General features: G+C 40.4%; 2 protein-coding genes and 1 long non-coding RNA gene across 5 annotated transcripts; 1 reads left to right on the top strand and 2 right to left on the bottom strand.

The window, feature by feature from the left end:
• Window positions 1-16: 16 nt before the first annotated feature.
• LOC122407280 (bone morphogenetic protein 2-like) lies at window positions 17-10,858 on the bottom strand. 2 transcript variants are annotated; one of them, XM_043413394.1, is made up of 7 exons: window positions 10,506-10,858; window positions 8,977-9,579; window positions 8,667-8,829; window positions 8,329-8,474; window positions 7,538-7,648; window positions 4,107-7,280; window positions 17-1,203 (listed from the first exon to the last, which is right to left on the bottom strand). In XM_043413394.1, exons 2-6 carry the CDS (start codon window positions 9,208-9,210, stop codon window positions 6,087-6,089), a joined length of 1,848 nt encoding a protein of 615 aa, XP_043269329.1. In that variant the 5' UTR covers window positions 9,211-9,579; window positions 10,506-10,858; the 3' UTR covers window positions 17-1,203; window positions 4,107-6,086. The 2 variants fall into 2 exon arrangements, with proteins under 2 accessions (XP_043269329.1, XP_043269328.1); XM_043413393.1 differs by having other exon boundaries at window positions 8,977-10,858.
• Window positions 7,163-14,447, top strand: LOC122407285 (uncharacterized). The gene is made up of 2 exons (XR_006260178.1): window positions 7,163-7,300; window positions 14,260-14,447. It is a non-coding gene; the product is annotated as an uncharacterized lncRNA (long non-coding RNA).
• Window positions 11,109-17,815, bottom strand: LOC122407282 (uncharacterized). Of its 2 annotated transcripts, none has more exons than XM_043413399.1 (8): window positions 17,340-17,815; window positions 17,059-17,181; window positions 15,855-15,958; window positions 13,771-13,990; window positions 13,087-13,143; window positions 12,045-12,193; window positions 11,625-11,779; window positions 11,109-11,552 (listed from the first exon to the last, which is right to left on the bottom strand). In XM_043413399.1, exons 1-8 carry the CDS (start codon window positions 17,425-17,427, stop codon window positions 11,495-11,497), a joined length of 954 nt encoding a protein of 317 aa, XP_043269334.1. In that variant the 5' UTR covers window positions 17,428-17,815; the 3' UTR covers window positions 11,109-11,494. The 2 variants fall into 2 exon arrangements, with proteins under 2 accessions (XP_043269334.1, XP_043269335.1); XM_043413400.1 differs by having other exon boundaries at window positions 12,051-12,193; window positions 17,340-17,795.
• Window positions 17,816-19,569: the final 1,754 nt, after the last annotated feature.

Here is a 19,569-nt window from a genome sequence, read left to right as displayed (position 1 = left end):
GTAATTCACCCAAACGTGAACGCCGGTGTGAGATATATTTCAACAGTTTACATTCGTTTACTGATATTTGCATCAGGAAAAGTCACACTTCCGGTTACAGAATAAAACAAAAAATAATGGGAAAGGTACACTGTCGAGTCGCAGTTGACATATATTTTGCCTGCAGACCTCGGCGTCATCATTGAACGTCTTTTTCAGTAATTCTTAATGAAAACTTGTGTCGTGTAAAACAAATGAGCATGCTCCGCATTGAACGAATGAAAACGAAAGAAAAAACCGACAGGTTATGACACCAAATGGATCGAGCGTGATTTTCCGCACTTGTTATTTGGTGTCCATACTTTTGGTCCTCGGTACACGTTTTACGACGATTGACTGTGGTTCGTAATCGATTACGTCCGAGCGGCTAGTTTCTTCGACTGAAGAGTTGCGTGGATCTTCCGAGACATTTTTTTCGCTCGAAGTTTCCGGGATGACTGTCACTATTATATCATCGTCGGTTATCTCGTGTTTGTTTTTCGTATTTTTCTCGTGTTTTTTCCCAGATTTGTCTTTGGTTCTCCTGTTTTTGTGTTTTTCGGAGAACTTCAATTTGGTGTTGGAAAAATCGTTGAATTTTTTCGAGCTCGAGTCGATCGAAGGGTCAGCGAGCGTTGAGCTTGATCTTATCGCGTCGGCAGCAGCCGCAGCTGCGAGCTGCTGTCGAAACAGTGCTAAAGGACGATTCCCCACGAGAACTTGGGTTTGGAAATTTCTGTTGGCACGGGATTGATACTGAAACCATTTACGAGGTTCCACCGGTATGATTATCCTAATATCGCCATCGTCGTTTTTCTTCTTTTTATCGCCGTGCTTCCTCTTTCTATTATTGTTGTTACGATGAGCGGGGCGCGGGCAGCCGGAACGTTTTTTGCAGCGACGGTGACGTCTGCGCTTGCCACGCTTCTTGGTCACGTGATCTGCTCGCTTCGATAATTCTCCATCCTCCGAAATCGCGTCGTAAACAGCGAATCCTGGAAGAGTACCTTCGTCGGTTGCGAGGTGCCGCTTTCTTCGTTCGCTTTTCGCGTCCTTCGGTGTAATTATTCGTGAATCGATCGCAGAATCTCTCCCCGTACTGTTTAGCGGCCTTATGAACGCCCCAACCGGCAAAGTTGCCGTCGCTTCACTTGCACCGCTTTCTGCACCCTTTTCGGAATGGAACTGCAAGCAATAAAAATGTAATTTTTAATACGAATTTAGAGTCAGCGGGGTTTGAGAATGATCCAGAATGGCGTCGGTGATTTTTTTTTTCATACGAACGGAAAATTTGCATCGTTTTTTTACCAGGCGATACAATGTTGCCATGCTAAACCATGCTAAAAACATAAAAAATTTCAAAAAGTTTAGAATTTTATAAAATTTGGTGAACATATTCTTTAGTGCCAAACTTGCCAATACAAATTTTTTAAGATTTTTCTTCTACACAGTTATCGAGTAATTGATCACTAAAGTTTACGTGTATAAGCATAGCGTTTCCATATATATAGGTATACATTCCGGGCATAAAAAATCTGCTTTAATGCGTAATTACTCGATAACTAAGTAGAAGAAAATTTTGAAAAAATTTGTGTTTTCGCACTTGATGTTGAAGAACATTATCACCAAATTTCATCAATTTCTTAATATTTTGACTTCTGTACCGAAACTCCTTAAACGGACGTGCACATGGGGTCACTTTGAGCCCAGGTCATTTTTGACATCGAATATCTCGGTAACTATGCACTTCTCGGAATAAAAGGTTTAGTCACATTTTGCAGTGAATTGATCCAACTTTAAGGCTGCAAAGTGGGATTTCCAAAAAATCTTTTTTCATTGTTAAAAAACGTGCTCAGAGTTGATAGTGCGCGTAAAAAGCACTTTTTCGGTTAAACCTCTCGTAAAAAATTAAATTTTGAGTTTTTAAAAAAATCCTTACAGAGTTTTGCAGACAAGGGTCCATGCTTTAAGGGGAAAATAGTCCGCTTTGCAACCCTTCCAAAAAGTGTATTTATTTTGGAGTATGAAGTTGGCTATGCTCCCGACTTTTAGAGAGGGGGTAACGATTTCTTAATATTGGGGGTTTTACTTACGAGATGCTCATCTGTAAATACTATTCGTGTGAGAAAAAAATTCTGGGGTCACCCTAACCTCAAATGCACACTAAGGGTTAAAAAAAAAAATTGAGGTTAGGTCTTCTTCGCGAACGTTCTCGGGGCATCTCCGGAGCGTGTACTTGAAGTTCCGAAGTTAAAGACGACAGACCATAGACAGATCTCGGAAATCTCGAGTGTTTTTGGATTTAGCTCGAAGAGAGCGGTCGCGTTGTGTCGGCGAGCGTGGCGCGGGAAGGCCGCAAGAAATAGAGCGAGCAGAGAGAGGAGAGAAAGAGAAATGAAAAAAGAATTAAAGGAAGACAGAGAAGAGAATATATGCGGCGAGATGAAGGAATTCTTCACACCGGGGATGCGACCTATATGGGTAAAACAGCGTAACGTTTGTTCCTCAAGTTGTTTTGGCCTTGGAGGGGGCTCGCTCGTACGAGCTGAGCGGCAAAACGTTCGGCATCCAATGGTCAAATGGATTTAACGCTGGGTATGCACGCAGGGGAAGATTCGTGTACGGGAGAGGGAAGATATTTTGCCGCTTCTTTTGAAGAACCGCGCATGTATCTCATAACGCACCGCGAATGTCGCCTCGTCATTTTCCATTTCATTGGCGTAGAAACATTGGACAGGCGGGATGGAACGTCGACTCAAAAAAGGGGGGAAATCGTACAGTTTCTGAATAAAATGAACGACAAAATATGGAGGGGTACAAACAAAAACCACAAAATTTCGGCACGAATCGACTATCGATTAACCTAACATTTCCGAAAATCCGATGATGTTTGAGGTTTTTTTTTATGTATTTATTATAAAAATTCAATGAGTCAGAGGGAATCGAATCATTTACAAATACCGTAAATCTGAAGAATCGATGTCAACTCGCGTGCCTGCGCCTGCGAGTCCGCCGAAAACTGACTTTTTAACGGCTGAATTTAAAATGTGGGAATCAATGTCGCTCGCGTAGGGAACACGAGAGGGGAGCCCTCTACAACTCGTACAGCGAATCACGTAGCGCGTTCGCTGGTGCGCTCGAAGAGTAGTGGAAAATTGGGCATGCATCAACGCAGTGGGAGCGAGTGGAGGGAATCCCGGCAATAAAGTGGGCAGAGGTGGTCGTAACGGAGTTTGCACTGTAGACCTTTCGTTCGGAAGCACAACGGAGGAGTCGGCATTCTACAAAGGCTTTCGAATTCATCTCTCTTTCTCCCTCCGTCCCTCGATCTTTCTCGCTCTATTCAAAGTTTGTGTACTAACAATACTGTGAACCTGCGTCGTGGAGAGCGCGGAGGACGCACAGCGCCGAGCTCTCGTTGCGAACGCCGCGTGTTAGTTGTGCGGCTAGACCACATTTATATATTTATATATACGCGTTTACACCGACACACGTGCGTTCGGTATACACAGATATGGTGAAAGAGCGGCTTTGAGAAAATGCCGCCTCGTACGGTCTCGACCCTTTCGACAATAAACTACTTGGAAACTCTCCTTCGCATGTATGGCACCGAGCCTCTGCGCTCCTACCTAACGAGTTTTCTTGGACTCTCATCTGCGGCGAGCGCTCCGAGAAAAAAGAAAACGATATAATACACGAACACACGTTTGTATACGTGAACTCGCTAAGTCTCCGGAGAATATGGATATTTCTCGATGTGTGCGGGTAATGCTCGTCCCTGTAGGGACGAGGCGACTTTTGAGGTGTTAAATTACGAGCTCTGCGCCCTTTTTCATCGCACAGCTTAGTTTGATCGGTACATTGTCTTTTCCGATGCTTCATCGGAGCTTCGAGAAACACGATCGACTAAGTTTGTGCGACTCGACGCGAATCTTCGGCGGAAGTGAACACAAGTTTTGATTACTTTTCTGTCTGAACAGTAGTGCCGCTCATAACCTCGTTTTATCGAGTGTTTCGATCGTTTCGCTGTACGATGAAAAACGCACGAACTTTTCTGGCATGTTTTCAGGGATTTTTTTTTTACTTACGTTTTCATCGATGGTGGCTGCATCACTGAATAATTCGGTGCACAGAAAAGTGCTCAGGACTATGAAAAGTCGAATCGGTCTCATTGTGTCCGCGAAAGTTTATGTCAACTCGAGTTCTAACGCTCTTCACCCAACGATCGATACACTTGTTACAACTCACGAAATCTCAATCGTCCTTTGTCTCCATTTTACAGTGCACTCGCAAATCCGTGTTTCGTCATTTTCACTCATCGACGATCGTTCTGTTCAAACTCGTGATTCCAAGTCCAAAAACACCTCGAGTTGATTTACCTTTTAAAAAATTGTCCTCGTCTCTCGAAAAAGCACAATACTACGCCCGGAAACGAGTGCTCGATCCCGCGAAAATGAGTTTGAAATCGAAGACCCCTCGAGCGACGATGTCGCTCGAAAACTACACGCGAACAAACGCTCGATAATACAGATTCAAACGGCACCGAAAAACAAAAATTTCTGGAGAACACAGTCACGTGCGCTCGAAATAGAGTGTCAAAGAAGAAGAAATCACTGTTGGGATCTTCGGCAGAGTTCCGGCACGCACTGTTCAAAGGCCAAACAGTATATGTATAGCAACTGCGTGTGATCTTGTCAAGTTCCTCCTGCCCCACTATAATTCTGATGCTATAGTCTGTGCGTAAGTATATATAGGTAAGAAAATAATACGAGGAAAGTTAGACGCCGAAAAAAGTAAGTGCTGGCGATAAAGCCATGGTTAGAATCGAAATTAATAGAAACATTCGACAAAGTATCGATGAATTTTAATCGATAAAAAACGTCGCTTCACCTCGTAAAAGCGCGGTGATTAAAATAGTGTCGCAGAAAGAGGTTTTTTTTATTTGATAATGTTTGAAATTCAGAAATAATGTTCAGAGCGTTGTTTCGTGACTTTTCGAGACGACAAACATTTTTTTTCGTAAGCACTGATTTTGAGGAACATTCGTTCGGTTGAGTTATCGACACGTTAGAATCGACGCATCAAAGTTCCTCCCAGCTGTCCATCAACTGGCCAAACAATCGCTTTTTACTCGTCGAATATTCGCAACGTTTATTTGGCACGTGACTCTCTTGCGACGAGGGAATTTTTCCAACAGAAAAAATTTAGTGAGGAAAATACAAAACGTACGGATTCGGAGAAAAACTTGACGAACTTCAGTCGGGCCGAACGCTTTCCGCAGCTGCATTTTACAATCCAAGTGACGTCACAGCTTGTCAACACTCGCGTCGCTACGATAATCTTCCACTTCCAAGCTTTTTCTCGTCTTTATGAGAGCAGAGACGACTCTCGTCACGTGTCAGAGGATTCTCAGCATTGTCACGAAAGACGCGGTTTTTGGAAGAGAGCTTTACAACGAAGATCTCAAAAAATATTTCATTTCAGGCTGTTCAGAATTTTAATATTTCAACTGTTTCGTATAATCATGTATAAATATTCATGTTAATAAAAATAATAGTTTCGCCTACGTCAAATATTTACAATCGGAGAGCCTATTTTTCTTTGCTTCAAATATAACTTGTTCTCATATTCTGTTTCAAAGGTAAGTACCGATCCAAGCCCAGCCTGAAAAAACTCGAGTGTTTGTTTCCGTTTTGTTGGGAAAGAAGCGAGATGTAAAAAATAAAGATGTAAAATTGATTTGTCAAAAACTGAGTGTACTTGAAACTTTTTGTAAATCTGCTGTCACGATATTGTAAAAGAAGTTTGAGTTTTCTCGAAATTCGCGATGTTTCGATTTGTAAAACTGACGTTAAATGGCCTATTTATGAATAAATATTTTTTCACACGATCCACCGAAATATGAAATTTTTCTCGTCCCTGTCAGCAGGAATGTTTTTACGAATATGTATAAGAGTGAAAAGCATTTAATTGTAAGTATTATCGACACATTTTTCACATTCACCACGAGAAACGAGCGTTGGAAAAAAAGGCCAAGTATTTTGACATTTCATTCGAGTAAATAAAAATCAACGGCATCCACAACGATCCGCGACCATGTCTTCGTACACTTTCAACACAACGTTTTCGTTATCATCGAAAAATAGTATCGACGTTCTCAGGAGTTTCGTAGGCACGCAACAGGGCATGTGAACGTCTGTCAAAACGCCCATTTTATGAACGAGGCCTTGGACCGTGGCATGATTCGTGGGTTGTTGATCCTGGCTCAACGGCGAATTGCACATTCCTTGACAATGGTACGCCGAATAACCTTTCGGTGCTATTATCGCGGTCGATAATCCAATTTCTTTAAAATCAACGTACAGCTCGTGCCGCGCGCATTCCGTTGTGCTTCTTTCCGTGTTCGAATAACTTTTGGATTTTTTTTTATTAGTGCTTTCCGTCATTGGGGACGAACGTTTTTCACGTCCACGCGGATTACTTTCTTCCTGCCTTCCCTCGTATTTTCGAACACTCTTCGTCATCATTCGTTCGCGTAACATTGCTCTCTCGTAAATATCCATTGAAGAAAGCATTTGCGGTGTTTTGTTTCGACGATTCGATACTATTTTTCGAGATCTCTTTTTTTCTGGCTCTTGTCGATTACGTTTCGACGCTCCGCGTCTGTGTCTCATGAAATCTTGTGAATTTTCTTCATTCTCATCACTCATGTTATTCGAAGCGGCCATTTTTTCTCCGCGCAACGACAAGTCCGGGATAAATACATCGACGTCGTCAAAATTTTCGGCCCCTTCGATCTTTTCTTCGTTCTTTTTATCCACATCTATTTTTTTCTCCCTTTGAAAATAATCGGCCTCACCGTTTTCAGACTTTTCTTTTCCCAATTGTGTACCGTAACTGTACTCTTTGTTGAGATTCAAAGGGTTAACTGAATTCAACGGTTTCGTTGATGAGTCGCGGTACTGCCGTCGTCTCTGCGAATTTTCGGCAGCACCGTCGATCTCGTCGCTTGTTACCTCGCGCTCTTCGCTGACATTGTCGTACGTGTAATAATGTGGCGTCATTTTTTCCTGTTTTCGGGTTGATTCCTTACCATCGTCGTTGAACAACACTAAAATCGGTTGTTTACTGTTGTGGTACTCGTTTCGACGCGAAAATTCGATAATAACTTTTTCGTTAAAGATATTCGAAACTGTGACCAAAAGCCCGAGATTCGGTGAGCCGGCAACCCAAGCGAGAACAGCTTGCTTCACGTTGAATACCTTTTTCGTAAAAGAAAAATGTAAGTTGATAGAAAAAGTGCATCATCCAAATATTTCAGGGGAAAAACGAATTATCGTGAAAAAAATATAAACAATGGATTATCGATAAACGTGGTGAATTTTCATTTTTTATAATTATAGTGAAGGATTAATTCCTTCTCTAATAGATCGTTAGAAATAAACAATCGAGAATCAAGCAGAGTTTCCGGAGTTTGATAATCAGAAACTTAGTTGAAAGGCAACTCGACAAAATTTACCTGCCAACCAAAAGCGTGAGCTCCGACGTAATGGATGTTGAGTAATTTGTGGAGGTCAGGTTCGGCCGGTTCGGCCAAGCTTTTACCCTCGACAACTTGGTAAACGCTTATCTGAAAAACATTCGCTTTTCAATAATACATCAAGTTTAGTTAAGTTATAATCTAGTTTCATTGCAAATAGAGTTTTAATTGAAAAAGAATGGGAAAGAAATGCATTATCCAGTGAACAGCGCTCCGCCTCAGATACTCGAACGAGCGACCTGTTTGTAAACATCGGAACAAAGTCGAGCGCGCGTTAGTTCCCCCACCACATGCTCTAAGAATGCTCTGCTGGACAGTTGAGCATCGTTTTACGAATTTCGACAAGTTCAACAGTCATAAAAGTGAGTGAGCTTTCAATTGAATTACGGAAATTTTGAGACGTTTGACAATGAAAAATTTGTATCGAGAGAATTTTGGTCTCGTTCAAAAGTGTTGAAATGCTAAATCTTGAAATATCGTCCTCCAACTGCCAACAGGAAAAAAATGAATGGCGGTTCGCAACGAAGTGAGAAAAAGCTTTCGCCTTCAAACCCAGATGCCTCGGATAAGAAACTGATTATTCTAAAGCAAAAATAGTGTTTCGGAAACTAGAAAATCAGCGTAGTGTTTCGGGAATAGATAAATATGCTTCAAAGATAAATAGGAGCGTGACAATCGTAGCTAGAATCTCGCGTTCCATTTCAGGCGGAGCCAAGGGTCGAAAAAATCAGGCGTGCTGCTCGAGAGATAAAAAATTCAATAATAAATACCAGGTATCCGGGTTTCGAGGGAATCGGCGGATGAATTCGTTGGAGGGGCGTGCGCTCGCGGTAGAGATGCAACTCGGCCTCGAGTACCGATTCGTTAATTTCGAGTCCTGACACGTTGAACATATAAACGTGCGAATACGGAGTTTCTGTGCAATTGGATTCGATTAGTGATGGTCAATATTGTCGATTTTGAACGTACATACAAGTGGGGTAGAAAAATCTTTTCGAAAATACTTTTATTTTGATTTCTTTGAAAAATCGTTGACATTTCGTAAGAGAACGAAATAATTGAAACACGATTTGAACGGAGTTCGAAAATCCATTTTTTACAATTCTACCTGCTTCAGTGAAGCTCCGAACGACTTTTGCGTTGTACGGATTTTTGCCGTGCGTAACGCCACTGGAGTCGGCGATCGTGTTGTACAGTTCCATCATAAACTGCGGGGGTATTTTTCGACGGTTCGTTGTTTTTTTATCGGTTTGGCTACGGATGCCGAAAATCTATGAACGTAAAAAAATCACAAACTCGACATTATTTCGATAAATTATATTCATTCGTCATTTTTTTTCCATACGAAAAAATGGTTGAAATTGACAGCTGATTGGCACTTTAATGAACAATACGGGAAAAGCTTGTGAACGACGGACCTTTTGCAAATCTTCGAGACTTTCTTCGAATCGTACGACCTCGTTTTCAGCTTCCTTGTCCAGAAGATCGACGATTCGCCAGGGAGGGATGTCAATCGAGTCCGTTTCGGGATCGATTTCGAGCATTTCGGACGGATAAGCGTCGACCCAATGATAAATCGAGATCGGTCGTAAAATTATCATAACAGTCACAACGACTATTGACATGAATAAATCCAACTTTTGCGATCTCATTTTGAATTTTTTTATTTCCTTATTCTTTGTGCCTGCGATGTCACTCGGTTCTTGAATCACTCAAATAAACAAATTAATCGATGCACTGAAATCGAATCATTCGGCGCGAGCTTTACTGTGACGATTTATTTACTATTTTTCACGCAATTTTATTCGTCAGTTTTCCACCCCATTGAAATCACTTCGGAAGCTGCCTTGGAACAGCTATTTTTTTTGTTACGTTCGTAAGCGTCGGTTACACCGGACGATCTCGACGCGCTGTGTTGACGCTAAGTGGCATGTGGGAGATCTTCGTCGCGGAGAGTCACCTTTATGCTATGCTGAGACGCGTTGCCTCCCCCGCGGTCTTCTCCGCGACATTAACGACGACTACGAAGAGTAAAAAGAGGAAAAGGGAGCTCCGGGGATCACTCGTGGTTGGTTCATCCCCAAACAAATCGTCGCGTTTTCTCAATCTTGTTACACTCGATCATGATCTCATAATTACCTTCGATGCTTTTTTGTTTCAGAAGCAAAATTTCATCAACATTTCTTTTATTCAGTCGAGTATTTTTGCGTTCCTCATTCAATTCTTTTTCGCATGATAATTCAAAAATCTTTTAGTTTCTATTACGAAGTTTCAGTTCAGATTTTTCTAGTCCGAAATCGAATATCTTTGAAAATCGACGCAAGATTCCTTCCATTTCTATACGAGTTCGACTTTAACGAGACAATTTTTATATTCGGCACGTTGCAGAACCTTTACCAAGTGCCATAAATTGAGAGCTCTAAGTCCGATTCGCCGTTGCCTAACCTCAAAAATTCATGATTAAATTATGTCACGACGATTGGAAAACGTGTTTCTTTACATGTTTTTTTTTTCAGTCATATTCATGTCCTCATGAAATGATCTCTTCATGGTGATGAAATCTCAGCATAAATGGTGGTGAATATTCGGTTTTACACACGCGGGGGTTGGCTATGAATTACGCGGGAGCGGAGGACGTGTTACATATATAAAGAACGAGCGGCGCTATCTGTCGTGGTATTTATTGACTGCACCCACGCGAACGCGCGAATAACCGGACGCCATTCCTGCCTCAAGCTCGGCTCCTTGCTCGATCTTTTTCTTTGCATTCCGCACATTTTCCGCGGTGATTTTTTCTCAAAGTGAATAAGAAAATGAGAGACTCGAAAGATGCGTAAAACAAAAGCGTGAAAATGTGAGCAGCGGCGTTGGCGCAATTCTACAAATTTATTCCATTATAACCTCCAAATTATAGAAAACTTCGCATTCGGGGTGGAATTCGACTTACCTTCCGGCTAAGTGACAACAAATATTGCGGATTTTAATCACTTTCCGATAAATACAAATATTTACAAATCCTCGCCAAAATAAGTACCGAAAATCCAACTTTTTATGGCGATTAGAATTTTCGTACGCACACGTGTTCACGGACGAAGTATCAGTTCGAATTACAGCTTGATTCGACATTTCGCGTTTTCCTACGCCCAACAAGAATAACCGTAACGAATGCCTCTCAATTACTTTCAATGATCTCGTTATCTCGGTCTGGAAGGGTACATCACGTCCATCTTTTTCCCCTCTCTTCTCTGCCAATGTTACATGTTTACGTATAGTTGACGATTTGCTCTCCGACCCGAGTCTAACCTATAAATATTCGACGCATTCGGCGTATGTGTGTTCAGTGAAATGAGACGGAAATTACTGACGAGTCGCGACAATCATCTTCACTGTCTGATCGAACGGCGACGAAATAATGTTCGTTGCTGGAAATACGAAGAAAATCAGCTCGCTCGTCTTCGAATTTACGATGGGAATTGCCATAATTCCATGATCACGTCTATTTTACAAAAAAAAATGATAAAACTTGAGGAAAAACTAGCTTTTTCTTTGCTTTCGATGCAAAAAGTCACAAAACTTTATTTAATGAGACTTTACACAAATATTTTCCTCTTTGGAGGTCCGAAGGGTTTTTGGCAGAAAAAGTTTCACTGCAAGTCTTAAATCTACGAAAACAAGTAGAAATTCATAAGCTCCTTATTCAAGCGTAATAAAACCGATACATCGACGTCGTCAACGTACAGTTCAAGAACTGAGATAAATCGTCAATTTACTTCTATTATCAGTGTTAACTAAATTGAAGAATTTGCGACGGTTCGTTAAATTAGTTTTCGTCTCTATCGTTGTGATAATGACAAAACTGTGTCACTTGATATTTCAATAACACGAGTTTCGTGACGGTTTGTCTCGTGCATTCTTCCGATGTCGTCGTGGGCAGTTTTAGATGCAGGCACACTCGGATATCTGTATTATTTCTCGCCTCGATCCTCTCCGTGTTCTAATGAAATAAAAAAAAAATAAAAAACATGAAAAAACATAATTTTCCATTAGAATTTTTCACTCGGCTCACCTGTACTCGTGGACTTTGAAACTCGCGGGCGTGCACGTGTGCTGCTTCGAATACAAGCCCGCCAAGCACCTACTCGGCTTTTTTTTGTCCCGCAACAGGCAAGTTTCCGTCTCGTTTCCGGGACAGGAACCAACGCATTGGCCCACGTTGATTTGCTGTTTTTAATATCGCGTAAAAATTGAAATTTATCCCATTCAATAATCGAGTTTTGTGAGTGAAAAAATAGTGGAAATTTTGAAAATTCTTTCGCGTTACAACTGTCTTGACAAGAGCAAATAGGTTGATCGTTTCCAGAGCTTTTTCAAAGACAATTCAACGCCACCGTTTGAAGCATCTCGTGTTCCAATACGATTGGTTATTCGATCGAAATCTAGGCTCTGATTGAATTTCATTGATGACGCAGGATATTTGTCTACATACACGGACCTTCACTAGTGGCTTTACGTCGGTCGTGTTTGTCCCGTCTTTGATCTCGATTTCACTGAAATCCAATACACTCTCGGTGTGATCCATCCTGTAGCAATTTCCGGCACACCTGCATTCCCCGATAACCTGATAAACTTCGTCACCTTTGCAGACCAAAGGGGACACATGATTCGTCAATTGAAATACTCGCAACGTTCATTTCATTCTCATACGCAGTTATGGGAGCCCTGCTGCCGGAAGTGCTAAAATCTTTGCGACTTTTGCTTCCTCATAGAGGAAGCTGTGCGATGATGAAAAATTTTTTTTTTACAGTTTTCAATGTCAATGTGCTCAAAATGTCCCAAAACATCGAAAAATCATATCTAGAAAAAATGTCCTAGCGTGTGTTGTGTGTGTGTTTTTGTCAGAATTTGTAAAAAATTACGAATCCTACGACGTTTTGAAATTTTCGTAAAAAGGGTGTCGACGCTCTAACTTTCGAAAATTTTAAGATTTATTAATAATTTTTTTTTTATAAATAGACTATCATAATAGGAAGGTTGGTATTGAATTTGGGGAATATCGGTTGAGCGGTTTAAATTTGATGATTTTTTGAATTTTACGAAAATATGAGTTTTTCAAAAAATCGTCTAACCGCTTCAATTTTTGGAAACTTTGTAAGATATCGCGTATAAGTCTGTACTTCCTCTATACTTTCCAGCAAAGTTGTCGGAATTATTTAATTTCAATGTAAATAGAAAAACGATGAAAATTGAAAGTTGCAAACTGTTTTTTCTGATGGCTCGTCATTCAGTTTTTTTTATGGGTTTAAACAAAAAGATAAATTAAGTTCGTAAAAGAAGGTAGAGAAAATACATTATTTCCTTGTATACAAAAAAAAATGCTGGAAATTAAAATTTGCAAATTGCTTCCTCAAGATGGTCAAGATGCACGATGCTCAAAATGAAAAAAATATAGCAGCTCATAGAGTAAGCTTTGAGCATCGTGCATCTTGAGCACACCTTGAGGAAACAATTTGCAGCATTTTTTTCCTTACCATTCGGGCCGGGAACGCTGATCGTGCGATTTCTCAGTGGTTTGCAGCTGCCGAGATCTTGAACAGGGGAAAATCATTGAATTTTCAAACTCACAAATAAAACTTATCATTTCTCAATCGTAAAAATAAACTAAATCGTTAAGGAAATTGAGGCTGTACAGTCATTTTTTTTACCCAAAAGTGATGACCTGTACCTTTCAAAAGTTAGGCCAGTTTACAGTTTGGCAATGTTGCATACACTTTAAAGAAAAGTTGGGGAAAAAAAGACGAAAAACTGGTGAAAGCTCAGTCGAAAACACGAACAGTGACGATCCTAGCCTCAAAAAACTGCACGGAAAACAGATTATTATTAATATAATCTCAGGAAATCTCCTAATAAATCTGAAAAAAATTGACATTATTCGGCAAGCCTTGCTCATGTTGCCCAAAAAATTTCATATTTTTAGCATCATTTTTAACGGAGATATCACTGAATGTGTCTTGACTTCCATAAGATTACACGTTATTTGGCCCAAATTGTTATTGATTTTTCTCAGCAACGACGCTCCTAAACTGTCTGAAAATTTAACTGATTTTTTTTTACACTTCACTTTATAAGATGCAATCGGTTTAAAAGCGGTGACATCATTTTCATTCTAATGCCTCAACTTCCTTAAGAATCCGTGAATATGCGGAAAAACGAACTTGTGCTGCAGAAGCCCATGCAAACCCCGACGTCGATGACGACCTGGTGGGGGGTGCCGGAGTGGACGAGATGCGTCAAAGATTCTCGTCTGCAGTCAATAAAGTTTATCGAGCAGTCACAAGTGTCGACCGCTTCGATGACCTTGACCCCTTGGAGGGTCGAGACTCTTTCGAGACGAGCTGCTCTCGGGTGGCAGTGTGAATTCTGTGCGCTACATGTCTGCGTCAAAAAAAAGAAACAAAAAATCTGTTAACGATCCTTATGGACTTATTTTTGAAAGAATAAAAAAGCGATGCACAAATCTTCGTATTCTTCCGAGGAAGAAAAAAAATGTTCGCAAAACCCTGTGAATCTTGATCGATTGTTATTTTCAATTGCGTTGACATTTTTTTACAGCACGTTAAATTTGTCACGTTAATTAATTTGATTTCTTTTGCACTTTGTTCTCTTTTAATGTCAACTCGCGTGCTGGGCCTATTTATCACGAGGCTGTGCGAGGGGGATCGAGAACCGAGATTCGACCTTCCAAGGACGCGGCATCCTGGTCCATAGCTACATGTAAACTGGTCCAACACGATACTGGAGTCATCCCACACTTCGTTTCTTTTATTTTTTGTTCAACTTATTCGCGTGTACAGAGAGAATAATAAATAAAATACGTTCAACGTTCTCTGCACGAACCACCTTCCTCCTTCTTCCTTTTTTCCGTTGCAATCTACAGCGAAACACACACCCTCGTCTGTTTTAAGAGAGGACATTTCCCGAAGCACCGACCGAGTTGCATCACAGGACGAAAATAACCGCAGGACAAAAATAACCCTTCGTGAGATTAAGCGGCAAAACAGGCTGCCTATCACACACAAAAACTCGTTCTCGAAGTGAAGAAAAAGTAAACAAAGATTTATACACGGTCGATATAACCGCCGCTTTCTAAATATAAACGCGGATTTATTTTTATTCCGTATCGGTGCGAATGGAACATTGAGAAATTCAATATCCTCATGGTTTCTCGATTCCATAGGAGTTTCAGAGCTTTTTATCACTTTTCAAATGCGTGTGCAATGATTTTGTGAAAATATGGACACTGTTTTGTACTACCGCGGTAAAAATGGCGCTTCGTTCGATCAATGTCGAACGTTTGCCCGTTTGACAATGAGCTGTCAAAATGGCCGAGTCTTGGAATTCGTTGTCGAACGCCAACTTTTTAAGTGAAATTTACATATTTTCGTGTTCGATAAACCGTTCCATTTTATCGGGAAACAGAAATGATGAAATCGAGAAAAATCGTGGGTGAAGAGCTGAAAATGATTTTCAGAATAGCGAGAAAAAAAGCGATCGTAGAACATTGAGCTACTAACGGAAGGAGAGAGACCCCCGAATTCGGGACCGACCGATCCGCACTCCACCGCCGCCTATTGGCCAATTCGCCTGCGTACGTTACAGAATTTTGCGGCTCCAATCATCGAACGCTACCCCCCTCCACTCTCGCTCATCACATCACTACCTCACTACCGAGAACTACCGAGTAATTCAAGCAGGTGCGTATGGGTTTTCAATGTCAAAGATCTTTATGGCTATATCGGAAATGCGTTTGATTAAATTCACTAATATTGACAAATAAAAATAAAATCATTCCGCGAACTAAATAGAATTGCAGTGGATGGAAAAATGTGGCACTACTTTTTTGTTACACTGTCATTTGCAGCTACGAAAATTTGCAACGCACGTTTCGATCGTGTTGGCGTCGAAAGTCCAACGTGTTTTCGGTGGCCCTTTTTTTATCAAAAATCTCACTGCCGCGAGTCATCGCCCTACACGGACCGACGCCCTTTTCCCTTCCTTTTTCTACTTCATCATAAATATTCCAGTGATTGTAAATTTGCATCTTATTTACGTTAAAAATAAAAAAAAAAAGAAAAATGTTTGACGCAAATCTAACTTCAATTTAATTTATATTTTGTCTTAAACTTGAGTTTTGCATTCGTCGCCAATAACCTTAAATTTTCATTCGAAACGGGCTCTACGACTTTCAGTGAATTGACAGAATTTCTCTATCCAAGAATCGAAATAAAACTATATTTACCGTAACAGCTGGTCGACTGGCGTCCCCAGGATCGTCGGACACGTGTTTCGGACATTGCATGCGACAGTGCCCAGCATCGATTCGAATTACTTCTCTGGATATGCCTAAACCGATAAGAAACGATGAAAATACGAGAATAAAATTGTGCCCCTCGTGCCATCGGTTCGAAATTCGAAAAATTTACGATTGATTTCACGTCGCTAAAATTGCGAGGATAAAGAAAGCGAAGAAAAATGCTCTGGTCGTATTAAATTAGATCGAGGTGATAACCGGAGCGGAGGGACACGTTTTATTCTCGAAAGAAAGAGTTATTAGCCGCTGTGTCGCCATAGCGGGGGGAGACGGAACTTCGTGGGGACAGAAAGCTCGAACGGCCGGTATTTTCGTCGATTTTGTGTGGGCGATTAGACGATGCGTGGGCACGCACAGATATTTTTGCAAACTTGCTTATGTATAGAAATAAAATATTTCCCAACATTCATCATCTTAATCATTCGTTTTTATAGACTTATTCGTGTAGTTCAGCAAGTTTCACGAATCTGATAAAAATTCGTTGAGTGTGACAAATTTTAGGTTAGAATTGACTTTGCACAATTCGAACGTATGGAAATAAACGGCAGTTTTTCAACACGAGCGTCCACCCTCCCGAAGAATTTTGCAACGTTCATTGTCGTCATCGGTCGACCCACTACTTGGTTCGAACGATCGCCAATTATGCGTACTCGCAAAGGGCGACGTTAGCCGGATGCACGGCAACTCGTATCCTCTATTCGTTGGTCAATTGATTTCGTTAAAAATGAAAATGATCCCATGGCCGTGAGTGAAGCTTCGTCAACGATCGCGCCAATAATTGAAATTGATTAAAACATTCGATGAGGAAACGTGAGCTTTGATCAGCTTCAATTTTCGTAAAAAATTTATAGGTTATTAACGACTTTTCGATATTTTCATAGTTCACTTTTTGTCCGTTGATTTTAAAATCCCATTTTATATCACTAAAGACCTTTTTTAGACAAATTTTACTTCAAATCGATTCATTTCGTCACTTCTTTTCAGAGTCGTTAAAAATTTTGTTCAACGAATCAGATCTCCAAGATTCAGAATTATTCCGTTAATTCATAATTTGTAACTTGCTCTCGAAACAGATTTGGACTAAACGTTTATTTTGAAATAAAATGATGCGATGTAAAAAGTATTGCCTGACCTTCGCCAACGTCAATCATTTTTTCGTGTCTCGCGCAACAGTGATGCTGTCGAACGTCATCGGGATTGTGTCCTTTCTTGGCCCCTTCTGCTGCCACTGTCGTCTCAGAATTCTGAGCATTGACTACGATCAATGAAACAAAATGATCGATTAGACTCCGATGCTAAGAATTCATGAATTGTCGAAAGGTAAGTGTCATGACTTTGAAGCTTTAAACTACAATTTCGTACTCAATTCGTCCTCCATAACGTGTTATAGTATTGTAATATATCTTCGCGTACCTAGTTGAACGTTTTCAAGATGAATAAACAGAAGGAAACTGCCGATGAAAAATTGGGAGTACCAGTTCGATTTTGGCCAGGTTTTCATATCGAATTAATAATGGCAAACGAATGTTTTGCATAAAAAAATTTTCTCGAGGATTTTCCAAAAAAGTAAAATTTAAGGGTGCGTTGTTTACTCCGCAGCCCTCTACTGACTGGCAATAGGTGGCATAATTTAGCTGAGCTATTAATATTTCTAACAAACGTGAATAACCACAGGCTTTTAATAAATTCGAATTTTTACGATGCTTGTTTGAGGTTTATTCGAAAAGAGAACGTAAATAAACGGAACAATATCGCTTTCGCGATCAGTTTAACCGGGTTAAAAATCGATCAATATTTAAGGGCACAGGTTTGCCCTCGCAGGCTGCGATCTGCGGTGAGACTGATGGGCTGGGTCTCTGTGAAACACGATTCCGTCCATCCTGACATTCACCCATCTCTATTAAAATCTGTCCCACTCACTCGCCGGTACACACTTTTTACGAGACAACCGCGTTCATCACCGTTCGTACGTGTTATGGGACGGAGTACGAAAAAATGGAAGTGGACAATCCTCCTTCTCAATCTCCCCTCACAAATCAGAATTCGTTGTAACGAAGCCGAACGAGTACATTTTCGTTCGAAAGGAACAAAGACGACCGTTACCGCGAACGAAGGGGGTACGTATTGGACGTAAACACAACGGCAACGGCGTCAACGTCAATATTTCCGATGTTTTCTTTCCCGCGTAAAATAGCACGGTCGAAATTCAACATTTTTAGATTCCGACTTCTTCGAATCTTTGTGAATCTGTCGAATCATCCGAATTTTCTGAGCTTCAACTCGAGAAGAAATATTCGAAAAAAAACATCGAACAATAAAAAGAATCGAAAAAGATCATAAATCGGCAAACCTCTAATACCAACTTCGTTGTTGTTTAGTTGAAAAAATATACGAAGACGTCGCTGACAGTAATGGGGGCGTGGTCAGTTTGTAGTTCCGGCGTTTCAAGTGGGACAAAAAAATGTCGTGATGTTTCGCTTCCACGCGCTTTCCTCTGCTGTCGTGAACGTGCGATAAAAAAAAACTAAGAAACGTGGCTCAGAGGGCAACACTCTCGGAGGGTCGTGCAGGAATATATATTGGAGGTTAGCAAAGTGGAAAAAAGTTCGGTTTAAGAGTTCAAGCGATGGAAGGATGCATCAGGTAAGAATAAAAATCTATAAATATACATAATAATGCATAGAATTAAGTCGGTGTCAGTGTTCGTAATAAAGTATGCGAAACTCTTTTGTTGATTCATCAAGTATCGGGGGAAAATACAAATGTTTCAAGAATTCGAGTATCGCAGTGTATCCGGGGGTGAAGGGTAAACAACTGAAAATTGTATTTGTTACTAAAACTATTCGAATGTCATGGTAAATTGTATTTTCCAATTGAAACAGTCGAGGAAAAATTACAATCGACTTGAAACAAATATTTGCTAATTCTGTACGAAGTATAAAAAAAAAAATGATTCCTCTGATTAATTTGGGTGGTATCAGGAAAAAATAAACCATGACCTCGCCTGAAAATGCGAAAGCAAGCAATCCGAAACCATGCATGTGCCTTTACAGTAGCACTGATCCGAACGATTCTGAATCATAAACTACAAAAAAAACACCAATGCAACGAGACACGAAGAAATTTTGTTTCTCCATATTTCAAGGTCATTGCTCCGGAGTATTTGGTTAGCGTTTCGTTTCAAGGTCATGCGATTTGGGATAGTTTGCATTGGTGCTTTCGTTCGAGGTCATGGTCATGGGGATTGCTTGGATCGGAGTTTGTGTTCAACTATATACATATGTTTCGATATTGTCTGTATCGAAGACGTTCATGGCTTGGTACTCTTGTATTATGATAAAAAAACTTGATTTTTATCAAGTATCAACATTTTTTCTTCGTTTTCATCTTCATACTTGAAAAAAAATGCAGTCGCAAGAAAATTTTTCATGTACATGACGCACATATTTGTTTGTCATCACACGAAAGTATCAAAGTCAAACATATCTAAAAACGTGCATTTTTTAATTGATAATTTAATATATTTTGTGATAAATAATTGTCGATATTTTGCGAAAGACGTAAAGTTGAAAAAAATATTGGTACGTGTAATCCGAGATGTTATGCTTGTAACTGATGCAACGACACATCGTTGCGGGTGGTC

Source organism: Venturia canescens, chromosome 2, assembly GCF_019457755.1.
Source record: "Venturia canescens isolate UGA chromosome 2, ASM1945775v1, whole genome shotgun sequence".
NCBI lineage: Eukaryota > Metazoa > Arthropoda > Insecta > Hymenoptera > Ichneumonidae > Venturia > Venturia canescens.
Note: the sequence above shows the minus strand (reverse complement) of the source record. Positions and strands in the feature narration are given on the sequence as shown.

Excerpts from the sequence above, each read along its gene's own strand:
- LOC122407280 (XM_043413393.1), bottom strand. The coding sequence starts at position 9,210 with ATGAGATCGCAAAAGTTGGATTTATTCATGTCAATAGTCGTTGTGACT. Across the intron at positions 8,830-8,976 it reads GTCTCGAAGATTTGCAAAAG|ATTTTCGGCATCCGTAGCCA; the intron begins GTCCGTCGTTCA and ends TTACGTTCATAG. Across the intron at positions 7,281-7,537 it reads CTCACGCTTTTGGTTGGCAG|GTATTCAACGTGAAGCAAGC; the intron begins GTAAATTTTGTC and ends TTTACGAAAAAG.
- LOC122407282 (XM_043413399.1), bottom strand. The coding sequence starts at position 17,427 with ATGAAAACCTGGCCAAAATCGAACTGGTACTCCCAATTTTTCATCGGC. Across the intron at positions 17,182-17,339 it reads TCTTGAAAACGTTCAACTAG|TCAATGCTCAGAATTCTGAG; the intron begins GTACGCGAAGAT and ends CATTGATCGTAG. Across the intron at positions 13,991-15,854 it reads CCAGTCGACCAGCTGTTACG|ACATGTAGCGCACAGAATTC; the intron begins GTAAATATAGTT and ends TTTTTGACGCAG.